The sequence below is a fragment of the Hypanus sabinus genome, chromosome 5 (genome assembly GCF_030144855.1).
Source record: "Hypanus sabinus isolate sHypSab1 chromosome 5, sHypSab1.hap1, whole genome shotgun sequence".
Taxonomy (NCBI): domain Eukaryota; kingdom Metazoa; phylum Chordata; class Chondrichthyes; order Myliobatiformes; family Dasyatidae; genus Hypanus; species Hypanus sabinus.
The window spans coordinates 38,877,296-38,896,175 of record NC_082710.1 but is presented as its reverse complement, the minus strand read 5'-3'; the positions used below and the strand labels follow the sequence as shown (position 1 = coordinate 38,896,175).

General features: G+C 46.2%; 1 protein-coding gene across 8 annotated transcripts in view; it reads right to left on the bottom strand.

Annotated features, from left to right (window-relative positions):
* The window catches only part of LOC132394075 (transducin-like enhancer protein 4), a 149,280-nt gene that overhangs the window by 7,150 nt on the left and 123,250 nt on the right, over positions 1 to 18,880 (bottom strand). For all 8 annotated transcript variants that reach the window (XM_059969781.1, XM_059969776.1, XM_059969777.1 and 5 more), the window contains 3 exons: positions 13,947 to 14,131; positions 13,641 to 13,714; positions 12,467 to 12,716 (listed from right to left, as the gene is read on the bottom strand). In XM_059969781.1, the coding sequence (XP_059825764.1) occupies positions 12,467 to 12,716; positions 13,641 to 13,714; positions 13,947 to 14,131 (509 nt within the window). The remainder of the gene's footprint in view (positions 1 to 12,466; positions 12,717 to 13,640; positions 13,715 to 13,946; positions 14,132 to 18,880) is intronic.

Here is an 18,880-nt window from a genome sequence, read left to right as displayed (position 1 = left end):
TGCAAATGAGAACACTGGACTGGAAATCAGAATGCTTTTTAGCAAATATACACGTTTGGCTTTTAAATATTTCATAATTTGACTATTTGAAAAAATTATTTTAAACTAGTAACTGGTTTGGTAGCAACTGGTAACTAGTATTCAAATAATTTTCAAAAGTACAATAAAAAAAACACTAATTGTAGCAAGATTTGCCAGCATAACAATGGAGCATACATGGCACCTACTACACAATTTAATGGCTTGGCAAGAACACTTATTGACCAGTGACATAAAAGTGAAACAAAAGCGCTACTGGCAGTCTGCTACCTGCTGTCAAACTAGGCCAAAGGGCACAATAACAAAGAGTTTTGAACTACAGAGCACGAGGGCAGAGACTTGAACACAAATCAGCTTAGTTTCTCATTTGAGCACCTGCTAAACTGCCAGGTAGCTAGGTACAGAAGTTCACTATCAGACTGTCTGGAATGTAGCTTACCAAAAGCAGAAATAATTAGGTCAATTGGGGATTGGTAACAAGGAAGAAAAAAATATTTACATTTGTTTGGCTCTTTTTTCCATTAAGAGTTAAAGTAATTCACAGAAAGTATGTACTTTGAAATGACAATCACATATTCTAACAAAGAACAACAGGCTAACCAATTTGCTCATCAGGTCTTTCAAACAGTTACTAAATTAATGACTAGAAAATCATTTCTTGTTCACATTAGCTTATTTATAAATTGGGGAGGGGGTTGTAGGACCCTGCAGAAATTAACTTGCTCTTCAAAAATAGTCATGGGACCTTCCCAGTTCACATAAATGAGCAAACAGGGATACCTTGGTTAAACATCTCATCTGGAAAAAAAAACTACTAATATCAGAGTATTCCCAGAGTACTGCACTGAAATGTCAATCTAGATTATGTGCTTAAATCTCTGGAGTGGAGTCAATTTCAAAACCTTTAATCTCAGAATTATGTGAAATTCAAAAATATGCCAAGTTGCCCTTTCCTCTGTTTACACATCTTGCATATAATTGTTACATCAATCATTTGTAGAATGCATTGTTTACGCTGGTCAGTTATGAATCTCTAAGAAATACATGTTGTGTTAGTTTTATTGATACCAGCTGTCCAAGGCAGATTAGTTAAAGCAGGATTCGTGCCCAGTAAGGCAGTCTTGAGAAATTCAAGAAACTATTTTCAGAATAATTTTGAGCGCATTAAGATGCTTTAAAGTTTGCGCAGATTGGCATTGTTCGATTAAAGTGTAAAAAATACAGATGCTGACTAATAGACAGAGAGCTACTACATGTAAATGCCATTAGCGGCCACAACAGATGCTAAGTTTCAGACAAGTATTGTTGAAAATTGAAAATCAAGTACCATAATTTTGAATGCATCTGGGATTGTTCATGTAAATTATGTAACTGAGGCTACAAATCGCATCACATGAAGAAATCTCTGGAAATTGTCAGAGATGTTTATTCACGATAAATCATTTGTCCTGTGTATGATGAATCCCAAGAAGGATTTACAAATAGATAATCAAGTTCATTTTGAAAGATAATGGTATTATTACCTAGAGTGAACCAGGAGAATTTCACAACCATGTTTGTCATCATTATCAAAATGTGTATAATAACATTTATCCTAACACTGTCTTTACAAAATTCAAATTCTGCTAATCATTGTAAGCCAAAATTTCAATTTATATTCTTCTTCTATTTCACATTTGGTTTGGTGCGTAGTGATCCAGTGGGTGGTAAAAGGATAAATCCTCGGCCCACGGGAAATCATGAAAATCATTAGCCACAACATTGAAGGCTTCAGCCACAGTAAAGCAGAAAAGACAATATGGTGAAGTGGGGTTTAAAGACCAGCGAATCCTGTGAGTGTGGCGAAAGGTTACACATTCTGCACACTGCCCACTGTCACCTGATTTAGCTGACACTGACCTGCTCAACACCAACCAAACAACACCAGAGTGGCTGGCTGTCTGGTGTGACAAGCTATGATGATTCTATTTCACATAAAGTTCACATTAGTCTACACACTATCCCTTTTGATCATTAATCAAAATTTTAATTATAACGGACAACCAGAATATTACCAGAATATACTGCTGTATGCAATTACTGAGCAGGTTCCAATTTTACAAACATCCATAAATTGATTTTGCCCACGAGTTATAAAATACACAAAAAAAAAACATTTGATTTGGGAACCACATCTTCACACTATTCCAATGAATGGCATCAAAAACCCACAAGACTGTTTTTAAAGAAACTATTATGAAAATTTGAGAGTGCAAACTAGTCCTGTCATTTGTAGAATGAAAATATGAGCTTACAATGGACTTTAGATATTAATATTATTTTGCAAACTCAGTGATATACAGGGGCATTCATTAGTCAGGCATTCTTGACTCTGTGATAGCCTGTATAATATTAATATTATTTTAAACACATTAAACATAATTTATTATTATATTGTAATTTGTCCTCTTCTGTGCCTATTGTCTTGTTTATTAATTATTGTACTGCTCTGCACTGTTTTGTGCACTTTATGTAGTTCTGTGCAGGTCTGTAGTCTAGTACAGTTTCTAATGTTGCTTTACATAATCTAGTGTAGCCTTGTGCTGTCTCACATAGTCTAGTGTAGTTTTGTGTTGTTTCTTATAGCACCAGGGTCCTGGAGGAACGTTGTTTCGTTTCTACTGTGTACTGTACCAGCAGTTTATGGTCAAGATGACAATAAATTTGACTTGACTTGAAGTCCACCCAAAATGGTAAGAATTTCAACAATATAGAACCCTTGGGTTTTGCTACAGGATTGGCAGGTTTCCTAGGCTATTGTACACTGTTCCTATAAATAACCCAACCCACCTTTGATCCATTAATTCAAGTTACACAGTAATATGCCAGTCCAGTACCACTTACATCCACTATGGCAAAGTGCTTTGCGAGTTTGGTGATGAAACATATCAACTCCTGCCCGAGGAGCAACTCAGACCTGCTCCAATGTGCCTACCATCACAACAGGTCACCAGCACATGCCGTTTCACTGGCTCTTCAGTCAACTCTGGAACATCTGACAGTGAAGATGCATACATCAGGATGCTCCATAGATAGAAATATAGAAAACCTACAGCACAATACAGGCCCTTCAGTCCATAAAGCTGTGCCAAACATGTCCTTACCTTAGCAATTACCTAGGTTTACCCATAGCCCTCTATTTTTCTGTCCAGGAGTGTTTTAAAAGACCCTATCGTATCTGCCTCCACCACTGTTGCTGGCAGTCCATTTTACAGTCACCACACTCTGCGTAAAAAACTTACCCCTGACATCTCCTCTGAACCTATGAGGGGTGATTGATAAGTTCATGGCCTAAGGTAGAAGGAGTCAATTTTAGAAAACCTAGCACACTTATTTTTCAACACAGTCCCCTCCTACACTTATACAATTAGTCCAGTGGTCGTGGAGCATACAGATCTTGGACCACCAAAAAGGGTCCACAGCAGGGGTGATTGATAAGTTTGCAGCCTAAGGTAGAAGGAGATGAGTTTTACAGCTCTCGTTACATGCACGTGCAGTTCAAGTACAACTCATCTCCTTGGACATCCGTTTGCTCCACGACTTCGTACTTCCAGGCACCTCAAAAACTGTGCCCTCTCATGCTAGCCATTTCAGCCCTGGGAAAAAACTTCTGACTATCCACACGATCAATGCCTCTCATCATCTTACACACCTCTATCAGGTCACCTCTCATCCTCCGTCGCTCCAAGGGAAAAAGGCTGAGTTCACTCAATCTATTCTCGTAATGCTCCCCAATCCAGGCAACATCCTTGTAAATCTCCTCTGCACCCTTTCTATAGTTTCCACATCCTTCCTATAGTGAGAAGACCAGAACTGAGCAGAGTACTCTGTGGGGTCCCACCAGGGTACTAAACAGGTGCAACATTACCTCTCGGCTCCTAAATTCAATGCCACAATTGATGAAGGCCAGTACACTGTATGTCTTCATAACCACACAGTAAACATGTGCAGCAGCTTTGAGTGTCCTATGGACTCGGACCCCAAGATACCTCTGATCCTTCACACTGCTGTGTCTTGCCATCATATTTGACCTACCAAAATGAACCATTTCACACTTATCTGGGTTCAAATCCATCTGCCACTTTTCAGTCCAGTTTTGCATGCTATCAATGTCCCACTGTAACCTCTGACAGCCCTTTACACTATCCACACCACCTCCAACCTTTGCGTCATCAGCAAATTTACTAACCCGTCCCTCCACTTCCTCATTTATAAAAATCACGAAGAGTAAGGGTCCCAGAACAGATCCCAGAGGCACACCACTGGTGACAGACCTCCATGCACAATATGACCCGTCTACAAACACTCTTTGCCTTCTGTGGGCAAGCCAGTTCTGGATCCACAAAGCAATGTCCCCTTGGATTGAAGGAATTAAAGAGGTTAAGGAGTAATTTCGATGTTGCTAACACACCGGAGGATGCGGTGTTAATTATACACTGTTTTCTGAACATGCTAAACATTGTTCTCGAAATTGCTAGACCAAGGTTTAAATAAAGAACTGCCTGATGAGATAATGTCCTAACGCAGGTTCTTAGAAGCATATGAGAACTATCTACGCTAAGCAGGTTCCTAGAACAGTGATTCACTAAATGATCAATTACCTTGTTAGTACCTTATGTTACTGTTGCTGGGCAAGTAAAGAAGAAACTGCACAATTGCTTAACAAGTGTACATGACTGCATGTGTATAAAAGAGCCATGCTTGTACAAGTAACTGGAGACCCCTAAGGAGACTCCACGAGAGTGCTGAAGGAAGCTTCTTCCTAAAAAAAAGTTGTTGTTTTATCTTCCCTAGTACTGTGTGTTCTTGCATCAGGTAACGGGTAATAATTAGAAGTAAGGTTTAACAATTTGGTGAGCCAGCCAGGAGTCCAAGACCAGGCATCCTCGTAAGACGGGGTCAGCGATCGGCTCAGTGGCAACAACCTTTACCTTGATCTCTCTCATTAATTGTCCACCTTGACAACCCTTTCGTCTACAGGAAATCCTCTGACGGACTCCTGAAGAACCATTAAGATTACCCGAGCACTACAGTAAGAACGGTAGGCTTGAGGATTTGCCCTGGTGTAAGAAGAGTTAGAGGATTCACTCTGGTATACATACATTTTGAAGTAAGCTTACGACAATTTGCCTGTTTCGGACACCCTGCCTTAGACTGGTTGTTAAGGGGAGAAATCCCCCACGTGAAGGTCAGGACCCTGAAGTGGATGCAGGGAGACACGGCACGAGATTAACGGAATAAGGAAAAACGGGTCATACCCTTGATAAGTCAGGACTGGATACACCCTTGTTCAAAATTTGTAAGGAGAATCCTAGGGATGAGAATGATTTTCGTAAATTATCAGGCTCATTAAATAAGAAACTGGGAAATGGAATGTGGCCATTAGGGGGAACCTGAAATGTGCAGAAATTCATTAATGCAGGAAAGACAATGTGGAAATGAAATTCAGGAGAAAAATGGAAAATTTTAATGTCAACATGGAGAAAAATGGCCAAGGAATTAACTAATAAGTCGAGACAAAGTAGTTGGGAGCACAATGCACGTAGAAGAGTGTATGTGATACGCAAACCCAAGCCAAGGGAAGTGCTGGAGTATCAGTGTGAGGACCATGATAAAGGACAGAAAAGGAGGGAGAAAACAGGAGAAGGAACTGGACAGAGACATGAGGGTGCTAGTTACCAGGGTAAAACGGAGGTACCTCCCAACATGTCTGGATTGCTCATGTTGTTCGAAAATGAGACTGATGACACAGATGAAACTGAGGAGGACTGGCTGGTGTGACCCTTGGCCCCGGGATACCCACCTTTTCCCCATCCACAAGCACCACAACCATCGCCACTCCCTTATTCCCAAGAGCAGGGACCGGAGCAGTTCGGCGACTCTACATCTGCCCGGACTAGGAGCCAGACTATACAGCAGTCAAAGGAAACACCGTCTCACCTCCCCCGACCTACCTTCGGCCCCCAGCGACGTAATTTCCCAGTGGGAGATGGGTCCCTGGTGGACCCGCGTGAAGAGTATGACTATGACGACCCCTCCATTCCTGGCCCAGGGGCAGGTGTGTTCCCCAACTGCATCGTCCCTAACCCTCATCGAGATGCCCAGAACCCTACCTCTATGGTTTATACCCCATGGAAGCCCCATGAAATGTGCATGATAATGAGTAATGCACCCAACCGTAAAACTAACTCTGATGATTTCATAGATTATATTATAAGCACTATTCAGGTGTACCAGGCAACACCGCAGGACCTTTTTAGCTTGTGTTATATGGCCCTCACTCAGGACGAGCGAGCCAAGTGGAAGGAGGAACTCCGTAACCACCCGACATGACAAGCCTTTGCAATGGTGATTAATGACCCATAGCAGCGGGTCACCAGGATTAAGCGGGCTCTTAAAACTACTTTGCAGCAACCTGTCAACATGACGAAAGTTCTGGAGTGTAGACCAAAGAATAAGGAAGATGGTACTGACTTTTGGGACCGTTTCTGCTCCACCTATGCCGGGGATACTGCCTATAATGCTAGTAATGCCTCACCTCAGTTTAATGCCATCCTTCAACAATGTATCCCTGAGAATATTGCTACTACCATCAGGACCAACAATATGAACTGGTCAGATAATTCCAGACCCTAGATGAGTCGAGCGCTCATATTCTATTGGAACCCAATTAAAGAATCCAAACCCACAAAGGTAAAGTGTGAGATGGTCCAGCGACCACATCAGCTTCCCCGCCAGAAATCTGACAATACGGGATACCAGATGGAACCTCAGTATTGCTTCCCTGGATGGATGGACCAATCAGGCCATGGGTAAGCAGCCCACCCTAATGGATCCAGAGTACCACTATATGGGCCACCTCATGCTCCAAGTCCTCAGCCCCATGGTGGTCAAAGACCTCCATTCCCCCGTCCTTCCAACCCGGCCCCTTTTAGTGTCCAGTTGACAGGATGCTTTTACTGTGGTGCCACAGACCATTGGAAAAAGGATAGCCCCTACCGCTTAAACAACCCACCAGGAGGGCCGGAACATCCAGGCAGGCGACATCCTTTTACCACAGATAACCCGTTTTCGGCCACTCTAGATGAGCCACTGATGCCCGCCCACATGTTTCCCACGCTCACTAACAATCCAGAAGATCCCAGATTTAATTTGTTAGTAGAAGATACTAATATCCCTTTCATGGTAGATATTGGGGCATCATGTATAACCCAGCATAATTTCGGAATGTCAGGAGATCTGGTAATCCTCAGAGGCATGATGGGACAACAATGCTCTTACACACACTGACAGCACCTTTACAGGTGCAATCTGGGGACTAGTGCACTGAAGTCCAGTTCACAGACTACAAACCTTGAAGCAAATTTAGCAGGGAGAGATTTACTGTGCTCCCTTGGCCTCAGTATCCAAAGCTTTAACGCTGGCATTACTGTCACGGGCCCGGCGATCGGTAGAATTTTTTGGACTCACCCCCTTCCCCAATGGTGGTCCATAGACCTTCAGCCCCGAGATTTCAACCCACCCTTTAAGGTGCCCAACCCACATGTGACACTGGCCTATGATCCCTTGGGGGTCTCAAAGGAATTGGAAATCTGATATGCTCCCTTTGTGGACAGCATGGTCAGAGTCACGGTTCGAGGGGAGATGCAGGGCAAGGAAGGGACAGCATTACTTATCCAAGTGCCTGCTGAAATTTGGAGTCAGTCAGGCCTTGTATCCTCCCCATGTTACCTTGTCAGTGGCGGCTGGACACAAGCCAAAGGAACTAGGCTTCCTAGTCCATCGACTGCGGCAGCAGGCAAACCCACACGTCTTCGGAGTACCCCAAACGCTAACAGTTGGCACCCTTACCTATTGCCCTACCCCCTTTTCAGTGCAAGGACTACACCACCACCATCAGCCGTACTGTTCTGCATCAGATGGACCAGCCCCTGACTTATGGGCTGCATCAAAGGACGAGGTGGGATTGACTTCAGTGGCCCCGTTACATATCAGGGTAAAACCAGGCGCACAATTACCCTCCATTCTGCAATATCCCCTTCGGAAGGAAGCCATTGCTAGTATCACTTCTCTAATAGACGGCTTTTGCAAACAGGGAATTTTAGTCCCCTGCCAGTCGCCTTGTAATACTCACATTTTGCCTTTCCCTACACCCGGAAGAACGGACTGGCGGCTGGTGCAAGACTTGCGTAAAATTACTGAAATAGCTGAACCCTTGGATCCTATTGTCCCTAACCCTACTACCATTCTTAATAATATCCCAGCAGATGTCTGTGTATTCACTATTATTGATCTGCAACACGCGTTCTTTGCTATTCTATTGCCCTCCGACTCACAGTATCTATTTGCGTTCACTTTCCAAGGTCAGCAATATAACTGTTCGCGTCTCCCCCAGGGATTTGTCCATTCACGGACAATTTTCTCTCAGATACCGCATAACCAATTAAAAGACTTGCAGCTTCCTGGCGGCTCGACAGTAATTCAATATGTGGACGACCTTTTGCTGGCCAGCTCCTCTGAGCCTGCCAATGAACGGGATACCAATAGACTCCTTAATGGCTGCCATTCCTGGGGATATGTGGTCCCTTGTCACAAGGTGAAACATGGCCAACTCCAAGTAAAATTCTTGGGCACCCTTTCTTGGGCGAATGAGAGGAAGCTTACCCCTGAATGAATAGCGCCCATTCTGGCGACCCCACCACCAACCACGCCCAAAAGCATTAGAGCTTTCCTGGGCCTGGTAAACTTCTGCAGGCAATGGCTGCCCAATGTTGCCCTCTTGACTAAATACCTCTCACCCTTGGTGCCCAGCCAGACAGCAGGACACTTTGAGCTTACCCAGAAACAGAGGGATGCTTTTGATAAACTTAAGCAGGCGCTGGCTAGTGCCCCCGCCTTGGAGCGCTCTCTCTATGATCATCCCTTCCAGTTATTTGTCAGTGTCTTGGAGGACTGTGCTACAGCAGTACTTACTCAGATTCACAGAGATAGGAAACGGGCAGTAGCGTACTTCTCCACGCATCTAGATCCAGTAGCTAGGGGCCTGCCACCGTGCTCACAGATACTCCCAGCCATTTATTCCCTGGTAATGGCCACCACGAATATCACTTTGCAGCAGCTGGTGGTTATATATTCTTCGCATACTATTACTGCACTTTTGACCTCCCATCAGACCCAACACCTCACTCGCTAGGTTAAACAGATAAGAGATAGCGCACCTTAATAACCCACTTCTCACCTTTGCCTACTGTACTACCATCAATTCTGCCACCTTTTTAGAAACCCCACCTGAAGACCTCACGGACCCGCCCCATGACTGTTTAACGAGAAACCGTTTCTTGACCACAACTCTCTGACAAGGCATTTCTATCTATGGATTTGACTCTACATTGACGGGACCTGCTCTGTGTCTGAGCAGGGAACCCGCCTGAGCGGCTACGCCATTGTGAATGACTTGGCTGTGGTCGAGTCAGCATCCTTACAACCTCCTGTCTCAGCACAAAAGGCGGAACTATTTGCCTTGACGAGAGCCTGTATATTGGCCAAGGATAAAGTGACCAATATTTTTACTGATTCCCGTTACGCTTTTGGGGTGGCTCATGACTTTGGCCAACTGTGGGCCCACCGGGGATTCCTCATTTCCACAGGGACACCTATCCAGAATGCCTCATATGTAAAGAACCTCCTCAGTGCCATCCTCCTCCCAAAACAATTGGCTATCATCAAGTGCTCAGCGCATCTCTCCAACTCCTCTACAGTCACCCAAAGTAATAATCGGGCCGACAGGGAAGCCAAATTAGCGGTGCAAACTGCCATTTATATTGTCTCCACGGCAGAGAAACGGGCCTTGGCCTGCAGGTGGACCACAACAACAAAGGGTATTCCAGACATGGACACTGTACAACTACAGGGGGACGCCCCGATTCAGAAAAACTAATCTGGAACACGCACGGGTGTTTGCACTCTATGTCCGAGGGCCTCTGGCTCACTCCAGTTGGCCAAGTATGTATAGCTGATGCTTTGTTACCAACGCTTATTGATTGTCTGCATACCGATATGCATCTTGGCAAGGAGGGAATGAGTAACATTTTATTACGCACCTGGTGGCACCCTAGATTGGAAGAGGTGGCACAAGAGAAAATATGATCATGTCTGATATGCCAATAAACAAAGGCAGGAAAAGGAGTAAAATGTGCCCAAGGGAAAACCCCCTTGCCAGGTGGCCCTTTTGAATGTATTCAGCTTGATTTTATCGAACTACCATGTGTACACTGTTCGAAGTATTGTTTACTGATTGTAGGTGTGTTCAGTAGATGGATTGAAGCCTTTCCGACCACCAATAATAAAGCTTCCACGGTGGTAAGGTTTTTACTTACAGAGATTGTACCAAGATTTGGGGTACACAGACATGTAAGTTCGGACAATGGTCCTCATTTTGTGGGAAAAATAAATAAAGAACCATGCGAGGTGCTGCACATTGTACAGCGATTCCACTCTGCCTATCACCCAAAGGCTGCAGGAGTAGTGGAACGGGCTAACGGCACCCTGAAAAATAAGCTGGCTAAGTTAATGTCCGAAACCGGAATGAACTGGCTGAAGGTCCTTCCGTTAGCTTTGTATCGTATCAGGATTACTCCCCATTCCACTGCTGGAGTATCAGCAGCTGAAATTACTTATGGAGGTCCCGGAAGGACCCCATGGGATGCTAATACTCAGCTTCCCACCCAAGTTGACCTTAATGTTATGGGGGATGAATTGCAAAGGTATTTCAGGCAGTTAACATCATCTCTAAAGTTTCTTCATTCTCAGGTGCAGGAGGCGTTTAAGCCACAGGAAAAACCAGAAGCAGAGTAGCAGGATTTGAAAATTGGAGATTCGGTATTGATAAGAGATTGGGAACGTCCCAAGCTTGGACCCCGGTGGAAAGGACCATTCCAGATACTTCTGCAAACACTGATGGCCATTAAGGTTCAAAGGCACAGCTGCTGGATCCACCTAAGTGATAGTAAATGATGGGCTCCACAGGTGGACTAAAGACTATTATTGGACTTTCCATTGTTATAACTGCCTCCATGGTATTAAGCCTGGAGGACAAGTTGTTTTATAAGACTCGTATACACTTGCATGGAAATCAAACTGTATGCTATCTGCTTGCCTGGTCAGCAGAAGCATTATTTGTGGCCACTCCTGGGTGGAAGCCACATACCCTGTATACCGCAGATACTTCAAATGCCCCTTGTGAGGGGGTAACCCTTGGTTTGTGCGACTGTAACGAAACCCAATTTCCCTCAGGATCAATAAAGTATGTCTGTCTGTAACAGGGAGTTTTAGGACAGCCAGTCTTCAGCGGGCGTCAGAGGTGGAGAGGTTAAGTAACTTGAAATTCCTTGGCATTATCATTTCAGAGAATTTGTACTAGAGCCAACACACAAGTGCCATTACAAAGACACAGCAACACCTCTACTTCCTTACAAGTTTGTGAAGATTTGACATGTCATCTAAACTTTGACCAGCTTCTATAGATGTGTGGTGGAATGTATACTGACTTGTTGCATCATAGCCTGGTATGGAAATACCAATGTCCTTGACCAGAAAAGTCTACAGAAGTGGTGGATATGGCCCAGTTCATCACAGATAAAGTCCTCCCCAGTTTTGAGCACATCTACAAGGAACACTGATGCAAAAAAGCACCGTCCATTATCAAGGACCACCACCATCCAGGCTATGTTCTCTTCTCACTGCTGCCATCAAAAAAGAGATACAGTAGTCTTAGATCCTACACCATCAGGTTCAATAACAGTTATTACCCCTCAATTCTCAAGCTCCTGAACCAGAGTGAGTACATCACTCACTCAATCATTGAACTGATTCCACAACCTAAGGGGCTTGCTATCAAGGACTCTGCAACTCATATTCTCAATACTTATTGCTTATGTATTATTATTATTTTGAGTTTTTTTACAATTTGTTGTCTTTTTCATATTGGTTGTATGTCCATCTTTGTGTGCAGTTTTTCGCTGATTCTATTGTGTTTCTTAGTATTTACTGTGAATGCCCACAAGAAAATGAATTTGAGGGTAGTATTAGGTGGCATTTATGTACTTCGATAATAAATTTACTTTGAACTTTAATATATCTTTTACTAGTGAACCAGTTGAGATAACAGACCACAGGGATATGGGGCCCTAGATGACTTTATAAGAACAAGGGAAAAGAATCTCCGAGTGAACCAGAGAACAAATTGGGATTCCAAATAATCATTTAGGAGATTATTGGAATTCTACAGTGTTATGCAAAAGGAGGAAAGATAATGTCTGTCTTCAAGTTAAGTACACATTTGCCAATTATGTCTGTACCATAATGCATTATCTCCCACCATTCCCCTTACCAGGCAATCCAGCTGAGAGACTGGGCTCTTGTTCCCAGGGTGACTAATATCCCAGACCTTCACACATCCCTTTCCACCAGTGTACACGTGTCTCGTAGGATTACTGATCGTCACTGCACACACGACTTCACCATGGCTCAGAGAATTCATTTGCCGTGCATGCCTTGGAATTCCTGGTCCAATCAGAGCATCAGGAGGGAAAGGCACAGGTTGCATCTGTCCATCAGCGCTTACATGAAATGAATAAGCACTATTAAGAATGAAATTACAGATTAGTAAATCATTCTACCCATCAGTGTGTCTTCAACTTGCGTGTTACTACAAAACTTTATATGAAGCTAAAGTTAAAGTCTGTCCGAGCTTTATAGGCTCATCAGGCCAGTGCTTATGCTGGTTTCTGTAGCGTGAAGCGACTGAGGGTACGAGACTCTCCCCGCTTCCCCGCAACCCCGGATAGGATGCCAGTCTATCAACGAGGTTATATGAAGCTGAACTTACTTAGTAAAACCTGGAAAGAATGTACAGCTAGAAATTGAAATGTTTTCAGTTTCTCACTTGTTTTGGTCATTGAGTTGTTCAGCATCCATCAAGGACCCCACCATCCAGATTATGCTCCCTTCTCATTCCTGCCATCTGGGAGGAGGTACAGGAGCCATAGGTCCCACACCAGCAGGTTCAACAGTTATACCCTTCAACCATCAGCATGATGGTTCACTCACCTTCACTCACCTCAACTCTGAACTTATTCTACAACCTATGGACTCACTGTCAATGACTCTATAATGCATGTTCTTAGAATGATTATTTATTTACTTTTTTTATTTGTGCATTTTGTCTTCTTTTGCACATTGGTTGTTTATCAGTCTGTGTGTAGTTTTGCACTAATTCCATTGTATTTCTCTGTTCTACTGCAAACGCCTGAAAGAAAATGAATCTCAAAGTAGTATATGGTGACATATACTCACTTTGATAATAACATTACTTTGAACTCATCTACTCCCCAAGAATAATCATTAGCAGGTCAAAATGGCATGTTTCCGTTCTGTGTGGGTATCTGGTATTGAGAGCAATTCATCAGCAACAGGTTGAGCAGCAGCAATTCTACTGAACATTATATTTGAGGCATCTTTCTCATGCATGTTTTCAGATTAGCAATAGGATTATTATAACTTACGGTTTTCCTCCGGGAATGCCACTTAGGTTTGGTGGAATGCCAGGTACACGTATGTGATGTGGATCAAATCCAACCTAATTTTTAACAAAATTATACTATCATTTGCCACCGCTTTGGTGAAGGACAAACAGTAAAACCTGGCTTTCTTTATTTTTTAAAAAACTAGATGTACTTTTTAAAAATATTTTAAAAAATCTTTAGTTGCTGATAATTTGTACTTTAAGAGAATTGCTCAAAACCTTAAGATCACCATCAGTTAAAATGCTTTGGTCAAATTAAGATGAGAAGTCTATGAAGTTCACTCACCACTGGAGATCGGCTGTAGGCAGCTGCCGCCGCTGCAGCTGCTGCTGCTGCACTCATCTGAGGGGAGATATTATGTAATCCTGCATATGTCCCCGGACTCGTTAGGTCTCCATTCATACCAGCATGGGGCACTATTCCAAACGGAGTAGGATAAGGGCATGGAACTGCCATAGGAGTCCTCAAGCCTGTGAATCACCAAATTCTGAAGTCAGTGAATGTAAGCCCAAAAGCTGAGTGTTCTCAGCTGAACATTATCACAGACACCTGTGAAATTAAAAGGCAAACGTAGGTCTACAATGTGCTTCCATTTGCAATATATTTCCTATAAGGAGAATTTCCAAGTACAAATTACATTATGATTCTTTCTGCAAATCTAAATCTCGTTGATTCTGCACCACTGAAATACCAAGCCCATGCCAACAGTAAATTACGCTTGTACAATGTCCTGGGTATGTTACTCAAAATGGCCTCTTTGGTTTGTTACAAGTAGGAATGTTTCTTTGTCGGATAAGTGTTTCTCTCGCCGTTGTTTCACTTTAGAATGGCTGATATGGTAATTGTATTCATTTGTTAATCAATGGGGAATGTCATTGTGTCTTGTGATGCTGGGAACTTGGGGGAGGGGTTTTCGCGGGTTTTTTTGGAGAGGCCGAGGAAGACGCTGAGGAAGGTGGACGAGTGCTGGACTGCTCGTAAGACCACCGGGGTGGTCCCAGGTGCGACGGCCGGATGGGTCGATTGGTTCGTTGATTGAGCTCCAACGAGTGCACTAAACAGACTGAACTTTGATAAGTTGGCGCCTTTTGTTTTTTTCCTTGTATATATATATATATTGTATTGCCTACTATTTTTTTAATTTTAGTAAACTCTTTAAAGTGTATTTCATAACGGTATTTGTTGTGGGTTTGATACTGTTGGCAGGCGCGAGGCATTAACTCGATTCTCACAGCACCTGCGTGTACGGGAGGTGGGTTGGAGAGTGACTGGATCTCCTTTTTCCCCTAGACATATACCAGCCTGTTGGGTAAGGGTTACATTTGTGGGGTGCTCGTCCGGGATTGGATTGTCAGGGGCTGTGGAGTCGCGCAGGCAGCACAGCAGAGATGGACAGAGATAAGTTTGTTTGTTGGTGCCAGTTTGAAGGTGTACCAGTACAGTACGCATGCGTAGTGAGCGGAGTGGATGTTCGAGTTTCGGGAGACGCGATAGTGCGGGGTTTAAGTTCGGTGAAGGGTATTGGGCAGGTAGAATTGGTAGCTAGACGGTGTGGTAAAGAGGTAGAGTCTAGCTGGGTGTTGGTTCGTACGAGTGCTGAAGTCAGGACGGTGGAACTGCCGGCGACAGTCAGTGTACCGGGGGAGGAGGGGCTGTGGGGGCTCCACTTCTACAAGGATGAGGCTGAGGAGACATCGGGGGAAGAGCTAGAGCTAGAGGTGGACCCCAGAGAGGTGCCCGGCACAAGTAAAGGGAGGTGGGAGGAGGGAGTCGTGACTAAGCCCCGCTCCCCAGGTAGGGTGGAAGCCTCGGAGCTGGCAGCCGCACTTAATTCCCTGGTGGGGGTGGCCGAGAGGCCACGGCTGAAGCTGGGGGTGTTCTCCGGAGCCAAGCCTACTCCGGATGGGGAGGTGGACTATGAGACCTGGATCGAGCATACGTCTTTGATGTTAGAGGAGTGGCCAGGCTTGGAGGAGGAGAAGAGGCAGCGATTGGTGGGAAGTTTGAGGGGTTTAGCAGCCAAAACCGTCCGGGAGTTGAAAGCTGAGAAGCCTGGGGCCTCAGTCGAGGAATGCCTAGAAGTTTTGGAGGGAGCGTTTGGGTTGTCAGGGGAACCCTGGCTGCTTTTAGCAGAGTTTCTACGCCTGGAACAATGGAGAGGGGAAAAGCTCTCCGAGTACATATTTAGGATGGAGGGGATGCTCTTGGGGCTGCGGCGCCGGGGGGTAGTGAAGGCGCCTGACGTGGCTAGCGCGAGGATGAGTCAGATATTCAGTGGCTCTCTGGAGGAGGACAAGGTGGTGTGGACTATCCGGCAGGCTTATAGGAAAGGCCCCCCTCCATTGTTCGGGCAACTGATTAGAGAGGTGCGAGAGGAAGAGAGAGCGTTGGGGCGGAAAAGGGGCACGGGCCTACGGGAGCGATCCTCAGCGATACAGGAAGTGGTGGCTGAGTGGAGGAATGACAATCCCCCCCGGGGAGTAGGGAACCCCCTTTGGAGGGGAGGGACAGGGGAGGTACCTACTCTCAGGGGCGATCAGTGCAGTGGATTGGGAGCAGGAGCCGTCCTGGGAGAGGAGGGGCGGCCGGCAGTGTGTGCTTTAATTATGGGAAAGAGGGGCATTTCAGGCGGGACTGTGGGCGGCCGAGGGTGTGCTATAGCTGTGGAGAGGAGGGTCACTTTAGGTGGGATTGTGAGAGACAAGGAGTCCCGCGGAGGACAAGCCCCCCCATGACTAAAAAGGGAGAGGTGTCGGGAAACTTAGGAGAGGCTCAGTGAGGGAACGGACTGGAGCCTCTGGAGGAACACGTTCCCAGAGATCAGCCGGAAGACCACCGGGTGCCCACGCCTCTGTTCCGGATGGGCTGGTAGGACCCCGTGCCAGTGTGGGTCTACGGATAGAGGGAATTTACGCAAGAGCCGTTCTTGATACGGGATCGCAGGTGACCTTATTGTACCGGTCTTTCTACAATCAATATCTAAAGCATTTGCCCGTAACACCATTTGCCGCCCTGCAGATTTGGGGTGTGAGCGAGGGTGACTACCCGTAGATGGGTACCTATCGGTGAGATTGGAGTTCTCGGAGGGCGATGTGGGAGTGTCGGAAGCTATTGAGACGTTGGTGTTGGTGTGTCCTGACCCGGTGGAAACCGGTGGTGCTGCCCTCCTGGTGGGGACTAACTCCCCAGTTGTGCGACGGCTCCTGGGAGCTTGTAAGGAGAAAGGGGGGGAAGACTTTCTGGAGACCCTCTCGGTGCATCCAGTGTTTCGAGCAGTGTTCGCAGAAGGGGTTGCCTCCCAAGGGCTGGACCCGGAGTGTAAACGAGGGAGGGTGTGGTGTACGCAGGCGAGGCCCAAGGTGATCCGACCAGGGGAGGTAGCACTAGTGATGGGGACCCCCAGATCCCAGGAGTGCCGACGGGAGAAGCCCTGTTAGTAGACACCCCAGACGATCTTGAAGGGGAGACCCGATTTCCGGCGGGGGCGCTGGTGAGGCCCAAAGTGCAGAGACCAGGGGTGGTACATGCAAGGCGGATAGCTATAAGTGTCAGGAACACCACGGCAAGAGAAATCACCTTTAAGAGGGGAATGCCGCTGGCGCATCTGTTCCCGGTGACGGTAATGTCTAGCGCACCAGTGAGGACCCCTAACAGGGAGGGATCGGAGCATCGAAGGGAGCTGACCGCTGAAGCCTTTAACTTCGGGGATTCCCCTGTGTCGCCGGAGTGGAAACACCGGCTAGTGGAGAAGATGCTGAAGATGGAAACTGTTTTTTCTCGGGGCAAGTTTCATGTTGGCTGCGCCAAAAGCATTCGCCACACCATCCGGGTGACAGAGGACACCCCGTTCCGAGAGAGATCCCGGCGGCTGGCTCTGGCAGATGTTGAGGACGTGCGACAGCACTTGTGCAAGTTGAAGGAGGCAGGAATCATAGCTGAGTCTCGAAGTCCTTATGCGTCCCCAATAGTGGTGGCACGGAAGAAGAATGGGCGAGTGCGCATGTGTGTTGACTACAGGACGTTGAATTGGCGAACTGTCCCTGATCAATATACTGTCCCAAGAGTCGAGGATGCGTTGGCCTGCCTGAGCGGTGCGAAGTGGTTCAGTGTGCTGGATTTAAGAAGTGGGTATTACCAGATCCCGATGAGTGCGGCCGATAAAGAGAAGACCGCTTTTATCTGCCCGCTGGGGTTCTTTCAGTTCGAACGAATGCCCGAAGGCATATCGGGAGCCCCAGCCACCTTCCAGAGGCTCATGGAGAGAACTGTGGGGGATATGAATCTGTTGGAGGTACTGGTGTATCTGGACGATTTGATAGTGTTTGGATCGACTTTGGAGGAACATGAGGAGAGGCTGTTGAAGGTGTTGGGCCGGCTTAATGAAGAAGGGTTGAAGCTTTCCCTGGACAAATGCCAGTTCTGCAAGTCGTCGGTTAACTATATTGGCCATATCATTTCGCGAGAGGGAGTGGCTACTGATCCAACCAAGATAGAGGCCGTGATCGCCTGGCCGAGACCCCAGAAAGTGAGTGCTCTGCGCTCATTTTTGGGGTTCTGTGGGTATTACCAGCGATTTGTGAAAGGATACACCAAAGTGTGTCACCCGTTGACTCAGCTGTTGTGTGGCTATCCCCCGGTGGGGAAGAAGAGGACGGGGAACCAGAGGCAGGACGCTGGAGGATACTGGAACCCAGCTGAACCTTTTGGCTCGAGATGGGATGATCAATGTGAAGAGGCGTTCCGATCTTTGAAAAGGGCCCTGACCCAGGCCCCAGTGTTGGCTTTTGCCGATCCCCAGAAGCCATATGTGCTGCACACGGATGCCAGCCGAGAGGGTCTCGGGGCTGTTCTGTACCAGGAGCATGGCAAAGCATTGAGGCCGGTAGCCTTTGTCAGCCGAAGCTTGTCGCCATCGGAGAGAAACTATCCCACTCACAAGTTGGAGTTCCTGGCGCTGAAGTGGGCGGTGGTGGACAAGCTAGGCGATTACCTGTACGGAGCCAAGTCTGAGGTGAGAATGGATAACAATCCTCTCACTTATATTTTGACTTTGGCGAAGCTAGATGCCACAGGACATCGGTGGCTGGCGGCCTTGTCGGTATATGATTTCAGCCTGAGGTACCGCCCCGGAAGCAAGAATGTCGATGCGGATGCATTGTCTCGTCGGGAGCCGGGGGAGGAGGAGAGGGACGAGGAGTAGGAGAGTGTCCCTGCCCCTG